Genomic DNA, 10,477 nt, shown 5'->3' with positions numbered 1-10,477 from the left:
ACCTCAACACGGAACTGCTGCTTCCGCGCTGAAAGTCAGGACTTTTATGCAAGTAGCCTACTCGCAAGCAATTAGACATGAGAATGAAGGAAGATCCTGGCTATACATTTGGCAGTGTGCCGGCTCATGCTGTCAATCATCTTATTTGATAGGAGAGTCCTTCGTCAGCCTAAAACACGATTTGTACAAGCCTATAGATTGCACAGGTAGCATACCATACAATAATTGCTTTTACTTATGGCGGTGAATTGCTGATGTTGAACATTTATTTGGTATTACAGTAGACTAAACTCTACACTACCGGCCTCCTGCTGATGCTTGTTTTCTGATGCTCCATTGTGAACGGGAGAATATCAGATTTCCTCTCCACAGCGACCCGGTTTTCTCGAGTAGGCAACCTTACGTCATCTTTAAACAGACTGATCAGCTGTTTCAGCCTCAGCGCTGTGCCTGCATGCCCGCAAGTAGCAAATCGTTACAAATGTTTCAAAATGTATCGTTTCGCACGGTCGGCTTGGTGAATGGCACGTGCGGCTATTGTCCGATTTTAAAATCCATCTAAAATAGGTTGTTCTCGCTGACGCTTTTATTTTTTGTCCCAAGTTCAACTTGTAACCACATAGTGGCGCTATATGTCTGCGCAACGACGTCCTACGAAAATAAAGTGGCATTTCTTCAGAAATTGGCCGATGCATATTGTATTGAATAGGCCTAAATGAGTCGCTCTTTGTTAACTGTCTGTAGGGCACGTTTTCAATATTTGCTAAAAGAAAACTGATCCCATTTAAACTCAGACTCATTGGCCTATGCTCATTTTCTGTAAAGAACATAAAAATAATTTATTTTCAATGACTGCACACAGTACATTCTGGTCTACTGGACCTGAGTGTAATAGATGCTATGTACCTTAACTGTGTCCTGCTCCGGGTCCCTGTCTCTCTGTCTCTCTCTCTCTCTGTCTCTCTCTCTCTCTCTCTCTCTCTCTCTCTCTCTCTCTCTCTCTCTCTCTCTCTCTCTGTCTGTGTGTTTTTGTGTGTGTGTGTGTGTGTGTGTGCATGTTTGAGTGTAGGTGTCTGTGTGCGTGAATGTTGACAAAATTGTTACATTTCAAGCAATTTTCTTAGCCTGATGTATAGATTCTTACATTCGTTAGGTCTGTCGGTTGGATGGAATGTGATATTTACTTCTTTTTAAAAAATGCATAACATCAGTTTAGATTACTATTAGTACCATTTGTCAGAGAAAAACAGCACCCACGCTCAGTCACGCCAGGACAAAGGTGGGCAGCATCTTTTGCCTCAAGACTCAGCGCTGCCCCGTCTTTCTTCTCACGTTCCCTTTCTTGAGTTCGCCTCAGGGACGCTGCGGTACTTCTTTATGTCAGTAGAATGAGAGAGCAAGGGGAGGGCATCAAGCAGTGGGAAAGTTGCTTGAGCAACTAGTTTGAACATGTCCAGAAATAATCATGGATCATTTTAAATGTGAATGTTTTATCACATATTTGAAGAGAAGGGAGACAGAAAGAACTGTTAGGCCTACATATCTGCTTTGTGAGGTTTCAAAAACATCAGTTATCCAGTTATCCTGTGACTGTATAACTTAACAATGTATATGAAACTCTAAGGTTTCTTTGTGTGGGACATACACTCTTGAACTTAACACATGGATCTGCCCCCCCCCCCCCCCCCAGCTGTAATACAGTCATACATCTGCAATCAATTTAATTTTACTGTATCTTTTTAATTGGCTGCAGTTGCTTTAAGTGGTGGTTGAACGGGGCAAACGGTGGGAGTCAGTTCAAGTCTAAAAAACCTCAAACAGAAAGTGAGTCATACACAAGTTTGAATATGAGAATAGAGTTTGGAGTTGAGTTTTGTACGTGTGGTACTATTTTTGAAGTGTTGCACAGACAAATAAATGTGATATATGTGTGTGTGTGTTGGGGGGGGGGGGGGGGGGTGGTAACAGCTATTTGTATGAAAATGTACATGTGTATGTATGTGTGATAATAACTGTTCTCAAGCTATATGTGAGTTTGGTAGGTGTGTATATGTAGGTCTATCAGTGTGTGTGTGTGTGTGTGTGTGTGTGTGTGTGAGTGCGCGTGTTGCTGGCCTCATACCTGTGGCTTGAGTGGATGCTTCAGTGCTGCAGCACTGCTTTTCTCAGTGCTGCTTTATGGTTAAGTTGTGTGGCACTGAGGTTGGCGAGATTGCCTGTAAAGGCTCTAGGCAGCACGCCTTCTTCGAGGCTATTGGCGTCACATCGAGCACATTACCATTTCGGTTAACCCAGCCACAGGGGAGATGGCACGAACGAGAGATGTGTGCTTTTCTATGCGCTCGCTCGCTGTGTGTTTCATATCTGAACCAGTGACCCATTTGTCTTTCAAGCGCCGGAAAGCACTGTGAGGTGTGCTCAAGAACATGCATATCATGGGATTTAGAAGGGATTTTGTCCACAACAGTGTTTTAACTTTCTTATAATAGAGAAACCTTTAAGCTGAAAGAGGAAATCCCACATCATTTGTCATTTTAACAGGCTTTTGCACAGCACTTAACACTAATGCTATGAAGCAAACAAGAACAGTAGCCTACTGTCAAGGAGAGAACTTGACTGTGAAAACCGACAAGTATATTGTAAAGAACTCCGTAAATGAATTTTTGGTACAATTCTGGACCACAATGTGGTCACAAAATGTGTGCAATGCTGTAGAGATTTTGGTCCAAACGTCTAGACCGAAATATGTGCAGCATTGAGTGCAAGCAAGATTGCACTGTGTAATCTTGCTTGCAGTCAGTACTGCACACATTTCATACATCTTTTGAAAGACCAAAAAGGCAGATTTGTCGATTATTTAAAGACTGGGTCTGAACTAAGGATGCTTTGTTTCTGAAACATCTGAACTTTTGCAGAAGTACCAGTATGTAGGGCAATGTCATTAACAGATGTGGAGGTAGGGGAGCCCCTTCCTGACATGTACTTTAAGTGGTAAACCACAACCTCAGCACGTGATCTGCTCATTTACACACACACACACACACACACACACACAGACACACACAAACAACACACAAACAACACACACACACACATGCACACAGACACAACAAATGCACATTCATTTTGAAATGTAAGGCTACAATGACTGCTCAAATACATATTACAATTAAATTATAAAGGTTTTACAATAAATTACTCAACAAGCTGAATTATGAACAATAGACCAAAAGGCATGGATGAATGATATCTGTTGAAGTTCTGTTTATTTTCTTTTAGAAAGTACACAATTATGAAAATATCCCATAATTTAGGTCAACTGTATCAAAAAATGTTAAGACATTCTATTATTCAAAAAAATATATAATACATATACACACAATTAATATGAAATAATATCTTTCACAGATAATTTGCATGAAAGCCACAATGCATTTAGATCCATTGGAAGACAAACCAGAACTACTTTCATAAACTGTTTTTGAACTATACCACGAGTCTAGGGTAATATTTTAAAATGGCAAGAATTTGTTGGCCCAATATATATTTTTTCCTTTATAGATGTGCACACTTTCTTATTATTATGATAAATACCATCTACCGTCTTTGTTTATGCAGTGGTGGCAATAAATCTAATTACTACATTTGAAACCTGCCAATACAGCATTTTTTCCATCTATGTTCAATTCAGTTAAGCCAGACTGTTACAAACTGTAGTCTTAACATCTTTTGAGGAGCTCTACAAGCAACCGATCAATCCTCTTACAACACAATGAAATTTATGCTTTTTGAAATGTACGCTTTCTGAAACAAGTAGACCATGCATTGTGAAAGGCACAATTAGATTTTTTTTATTTTTTTTTAAAAACCACACTTGTGCTATCAAGCCCTCGCCACTCTTCCGAAACTCCGCTGCTGCTTGCGTCCACAGCGCCTGTCTGGGCAGAGCTGCGAGGCGAGGGCGCCCGTGGCGGAACGTTTTCACTCCGCCACACAGTTCCTGCCTTTGTGTCCAACGAGCGGCCGACTGTGTGCAAACCGCTGCCGAGGAATTCACTTCACAGTCTCTCACAGTAGGTTATCTACAACCACAGTCTGCTGTGGCCCGGGACATCGAGCCAGCGACGTCCAGGGGTACCACATATTCAAGAACGTAATCAAAGCTCCTTCTTGAGAAAAATACAAAGCACAAGAAATGAAGAGAAAGGGTCGTTTGTAGAGGAAGACTAACTCATTTACAGGAGGAGAGGGTAAAAAGTCTTGACGTTAGAGATAAGAGGTTTAGTGCAAACATGAAATGCAGAATAAGGCATAAGTTGTCCATGTAAAAAAGTATAATTTTCTCTGTCTCAGTCCATGCTCTATAATGACATTACTCTGTCATCAGGTAAAGGGGTATTTCATCAGTTTGTAAAAAAAAAACTCCAAAAGGAAGTGATTTCTTTCCCTGCTCTTTCTTCAGTTGCTAGAGTACATGTGACAGATTGCCTCTAAAATGGCATCACCTTGGAGGCCATGCTGCTCTGCTCTGCATTCTTGCACTGGCATGGTGCAAACACGGTCTTAGTCAGGTGCACCAGCCAAACTGAACACTCCGAGTCCCCCTCTCTTTAGGACTTATTAAGGAACAGTCTTCTGCCCTAGAGGGGAGACCGAGTCCCCCTCTCTTTAGGACTTATTAAGGAACAGTCTTCTGCCCTAGAGAGGAGACAGAGTCCCCCTCTCTTTAGGACTTATTAAGGAACAGTCTTCTGCCCTAGAGGGGAGACCGAGTCCCCCTCTCTTTAGGACTTATTAAGGAACAGTCTTCTGCCCTAGAGGGGAGACCGAGTCCCCCTCTCTTTAGGACTTATTAAGGAACAGTCTTCTGCCCTAGAGGGGAGACCGAGTCCCCCTCTCTTTAGGACTTGCTGATGAAGAGCTTGGGGTGGATGGCCTTAATGGGTGAGGGCGTGACGTTCCCTGACGAGATGGTGGTCTCCATGCCCTCCAAGCGGTGCGAGGCCACGTCCGTCTTGCTGAAGCTGCACTCCAGGAAGGGCATGGCCAGCTTCTTGACCCGGCCGTCCTTGGTCATCAGGCAGCGGCGGCAGAGCAGCCGCAGGATGGCTCGCCGCATGTCCTTGCTGGTCAGCGTGTAGATGACCGGGTTGAGCAGCGAGTTGACCATGGCCACGCCCAGGAAGTAGTCGGCCTTGAGGAGCACGCGGCAGCCGCGCGCCGGGCACACAAAGTCCAGCACCAGCAGCACGAAGAGCGGCAGCCAGCAGGCCACGAAGACGCCCAGCACGATGGTGACCGTCTTGAGCAGCGCCATGTACTTCTGCGAGCGACGCACAGATGGGCTCTTCTTGCGCAGGCTGCCGCCCAGCCGGCGCGTGCTGGACTTGACCACGCGGAAGATGCGCCCGTAGAGCGCGGCGATGGCCAGCAGCACGGCCGAGAAGACGGTCACGCAGAACAGGATGTAGCTCTTGGCGTAGAGCGGCAGGACGGTGGAGCACTGCTCCAGCCGGCCCATGCAGTTCCATCCCATAATAGGCAGCACGCCCAGCAGCACCGACAGCGCCCAGCTGGCGCCGATCAGCGCGAACATGCGGCCCCGCTTGGCGCCCTGGTACGGCTTCATGCGCGCCATGGTCACGTGCCGCTCGATGGCGATGGCCAGCAGGCTGATCACGGAGGCGGCCAGCGTGATGAAGACGCCGCCCTCGCGCAGGAACCACAGCAGCGGCGTGAGCTTGAGCGTGTTGGGCCCCGACATCACGATGTTCATCATGTAGGTGAAGCCCGCCAGCAGGTCGGAGAACGTCAGGTTGCCCAGCAGGTAGTACATGGGCAGGTGGAACTTCTTATTCTTCCAGATCGCCGCCAGCACCACGGCGTTCTCCAGCACGATCAGCAGGCACACCAGCAGGAAGGCGATGGCCTCGGGCTTCAGGCCGTCCTTGTACTTGTCCTGCTTCAGCTTGCCCGTGTAGTTGTAGTGCGCCACGATCACCAGGTTGTTCTGGTACTCGCTGAAGAAGCGCAGCATGTGAGGGCACGACGAGGTCGCGGGGGCGGCCGTGGGGGACGCTGCGATGTACGCCGCGCGGGATGCCTCCATGGTTCACTGCTGCAGCTCTTGCGGAGGTTGTCCTGATCTGGTGTGAAGACCTACTGTGGAGTCCTTGCGCATAGCATGATTCAACCTATATTAGATCGGTTGTTCTTCCAGATAAAGGACACAAAGGGAGGGGTAGGAGGCGAAAAGATTGACACCTTCACTTTTCTCACTCCCAGCCCTAGTTTGAGCGATCACTGAATCTTTGAAGATAATTCCAGTGTGTCTAGTGGGTAGGTGTGGCAGGATCAAAATGTTCACTAATCCCCTTCCAACTTCTCCGGTGGGGCATTAGACGGCTGACCTCTAGGTGGTGGTGTTGAGCTCAGTTTGACTGACAGTTATTTCACAGTTTGAGGTCCACAGTCTGCAAGAATCACAACAAAGTACGGGTGTCAAAACTGGAAGCTCAACACGATCAAATAAATATTTGCACAATAAACACATGTCAATTTTTACACTGGTTGGCAAACTACGATCTGCACAAACTAAGCTGTGCACATTGCAATGGAGTTTGCAAAGTCAAAACACATTAAAATAAAAAGTTATCACTAACGCCATCACTTAAAATATTTTTGTTTGTTAAACTGATCTACCATACATACTCTACAGTATTTAGAAATAGGCTGTTGTAAAACAGGAGCACATCAGGCTTGGGCTTTGGACAGTTTTGAGAACGTCAGAATGTCTTGCCAATACATAACACCTAGGCCTATATTTTTTTGCTCATTTGATAGCCCACTGCTGGGTTCATGCCCAATCTGTACAAGGCAACTGCCGTTTCCAGCGCATCTGTTCGCAATCGCCTTGTCATGAACCGACATGTCAAAGGTGCCAAATACTTTTCGTTAGTTTACGCAGACTATCGTCTGTCTTGTAAAGATTACATATCTCATTACGTGAAATTGACACCTGATGCCAAGAGGTCTTATCGTCTAGGTAGAATGTTTATTTTTCCATTTAAGTCAGAAAAAAGCATTTCATGCTAAGTCAATTGAGTCACATTCCATCAAACGTTGTTGAGCCAAGGAATTTGCTATTCAAGACATGTGTTAGCATTTAACAGTCGGTCCAGAAACATACTGATGATGAACAACGCAGGAGAGCAAGGTGATCTGCATTTGTGATGTTGAGAGAGTAAATTGCACGTTCAACTTTATAACATTTCTGTGCAACAATAAATGTACATAAAAAAGAATGCGTTTCAAATGAATAACTACCGTCAACCCAACTGATGTATTAGGCTATTACATACAAACATATCGCCATAAGTAGCCTATTCTTGTATTATTTTATCATGCATGTTTTCTCTCTCCCAACACTTCTCCCTGGGGTTTAGTCGTTGCTCCACGCGATAAAATCAAAACGGAATGAAAAAGGTAAACCGGTTTATCTGAGAAGGACTAGAAAAGGCTTCTGTACAAATCCGTACGTTGTTAAATATCGATCTTTGAGTTCACAATTTGTAGTCCGTTGTCCTTGTTAGAATGGGGTTGCAACGTTTTCTATTGAAATACCAGATGTTTTAAAAGAGCTTACCTTCTTAATTTCGCATGCAGCTTGCATGTAATACGGACATCACCTCACCGGCACACGCGCACAGAGGGATAGGCTCAACTGACATGAGGAAAACCTGCACGACTTGACTTCGGTCGTCCTAGTCGGTCCTGCCCACTCACTCACTCACTCACGCTCTCTCTCTCTCTCTCTCTCTCTCTCTCTCCCTCCCTCCCTCTGTCAAGTTAATGTAGGTTTAAAGAGGGGAGGATTTGTATTGTACCAATGTTTTCGATAATGCAAATGTTATCTTATCATGGTAAGCTACTATCGCTACATGTACATAATAGCTCCGTCTAACTGACATGACTGATAATACTTCAAATGTTGGCACAGTGGAGCAAAATGTGTGTGTGTGTGTGTGTGTTTTTTTATTGTATATCTAAACACTATTGTCATAACCTAGCCTACTCAAAACATAGTTCTTGGGGGAAAGTCTCCACATCATTTAGGAATGTTAAAGTTGAGGCTATGAGAGTGCATGGGAATATGAGTTTATAAGACTGCTAATCATTTACGGCACAGTTGCCTCAAACGACTTGTTCCAACTTGTTCTGGCTCACTTTCCCCTTCGCTGGGCCCATGCACTGTGACATGCGTTGAGGATATCATTGGCTATTATTGATGGCCTACGCCTCAAATGTGAGAAACAGGAGTAGCCTACTTCACAAAGATGAGAAAGTTGCCGTCATTGTGCGTCAACGTCGCGCTGCCACTATTTCTCAACATTACCCAAGTATTACTTAGTAACAGTGTCTGTCAGTGTCAGTGTCTGTCTGACGTGCTTGACTGTGTCATTTGCCCATTTTCCCAGAATATATCCAATACATCTCAGCCTCGTAAACCATGATGCATCTAATCGGATACCATTTATCTGGTTTATTAACAACACAGGTGGTGGCATGCAATATAGGGCATCTAGTTCCTGCATGTCCGCACAGTTTGCTTACAGGATCAGCGAGATGCACCGATTACTCTACGGGATTATAACAGGCTCCTGCTCGGCGGCTCCGCGAGTGATGAAAAAGGGTCAAGTGGCTGCATCGTCTGCAGCAGGCGTCGGTTGAAGTGGCGATGTTGACATGCTGACACACCCAACTGCACCCAGAAAATAAACAGCTGTAAGTGTCTCTAGATTAACAAACTGAAAGGGATGGGATAACTTGCATTCAATAGCCTAAGTGATAAACACTAGAGCTGCCTCATGGGGAAATGCCTCCAAAACACACACTGTATAGGCCTACTGTATGAGCCACTCTCAGCAAATGCAGAATGCCTCTTTTGATTAACTAGGTGTTGAGTTTCCCTATTCCCAGAAGGAAAACAATTAAACGGCACTTTAGGACTCGGGACATCCTGTATACGTCATTAAGTCAAACTATTATAAATGGCTGCCCATTCTTAAGGACACCATCAAAAGTCCCTCTAACTTTGTGAGGAAGGTAGTTGCTGTTAAGCCATACAGTGTTTTACAGACATAACACAATTTCCCTGCAACTGCTGGCCAGAGATCAGCTGCCAAACATTACTCACAGTCAAAAAGGATTAAGCAGCGATCAGAGAACCCTGGTCTCAGATCAGCTGTTAATGGTGACAAGAGAGTGCACTAATAAGGAGGCCATGACGGAGTAATATCCTGTGGGTGGAAAGCTGGGTCGCCCCACTTCAAAGGGCCCGTGCGAGAGCCAGTGTCCCTCTCTGGGGATGAACGATCCTCCAGATGCAGATCCTCTGTCGTTCCACTTCTCTCCTCTCTTTTCCTTCCTTCTCTCACCATCTCCTTTCCTCCCTCTTTCATTTTTCGATCCCCTCCCACCCTCATCTCTTTCCTCTTTCTCTCTGTTGTTTCTACCCATTCTCTCTCATCTCTCTCTCATTCTTTCTCATCTCTCTCTCTTATTCTCTCTTTCCTTTCATGCTCCTCTTGTTTTTTTTGTCTCCTGCTATTCTCTCTCAGTCCTGATATTTTTCCACCTTGCCTTGGCTCTCGTTAGTGGTTCTCTCCCATGCAAAGCCGTCCCAATCTTTATTTAACTTATTCCCTTCACGTTTTCTTTTTCACCTGTCAGACATAAACCCTCTCTGGCTTGGACCTGCACCGTCAGGGCAAATGAGTTTGGTCTGGTGGAACAACAAACCCAAACAGCCCGCTTCTCCTCTGGCTCGGCGGTTTTTCGACCACACAGAGCGCCGCTGCTGCTGCTGCCTTCTCTATCCGCTGACTGCGCCTCTTCCTCTGGACTCACCAGCAGAGCGTAGCTGCGCAGCCTCTGCACTGAGGGCTTGTGTATGTGTAGGAAATGTATGGGGAAGCTGTGCAGTATTTTTAGCTAGAAAAGCGACCGCTAATGTCCCTCTTTTCCGCGGTTGCCCCGAGGTGTCAGTGGTAGGCGAGGAAGTGAGCTCACGCTCCTCTTCAAGGTCGAGCCAGTCGTTTGCTGACCTAAGGGCTTGGGTTCTTTTCTTTTGTGTGTGTGTGCGTGTGTGTTTTTCTTTTCTCCTTCTTCATATTCCCCTCTCCCCACACAGATTAAGCAGGGCACAGTCAGACCAGGAAAAACGGCTCGCCCTGTTGTGCTAGGACCACCTACAGTACGCTTTGAGGAGTTGTGCATTATTTAGCTCCGAGAGATTTTGGAGGGAGATAGACTTGGAGATTTATACCAATCTCCCTGAAGGTTCTCTGTTTTTGTTGCGTCAGCCAAGTCTATATTCCCTGTGCGGCCGGTCTCTTCCTCTGGCCCAGTTGGACGTTATGGAGGACTGGACATATTTCATACACGAATCACAATTCACATTCGTGCATACGTTGGC

The 10,477-nt window shown here is 45.6% G+C and overlaps 1 protein-coding gene across 1 annotated transcript; it reads right to left on the bottom strand.

Annotated features, from left to right (window-relative positions):
- Positions 1–3,249: 3,249 nt before the first annotated feature.
- s1pr5b (sphingosine-1-phosphate receptor 5b) lies at positions 3,250–7,756 on the bottom strand. Its single transcript, XM_076292092.1, has 2 exons — positions 7,646–7,756; positions 3,250–6,473 (listed from the first exon to the last, which is right to left on the bottom strand). Exon 2 carries the CDS (start codon positions 6,107–6,109, stop codon positions 4,901–4,903), a length of 1,209 nt encoding a protein of 402 aa, XP_076148207.1. The 5' UTR covers positions 6,110–6,473; positions 7,646–7,756; the 3' UTR covers positions 3,250–4,900.
- Positions 7,757–10,477: the final 2,721 nt, after the last annotated feature.

Source organism: Alosa pseudoharengus, unplaced genomic scaffold, assembly GCF_046254945.1.
Source record: "Alosa pseudoharengus isolate Yale_2024_CS ecotype anadromous, Long Island Sound unplaced genomic scaffold, YU_APseudo_1.1 YU_APseudo_1.1_scf_1, whole genome shotgun sequence".
NCBI lineage: Eukaryota > Metazoa > Chordata > Actinopteri > Clupeiformes > Clupeidae > Alosa > Alosa pseudoharengus.
This window is presented reverse-complemented; position numbering and strand designations above follow the sequence as displayed.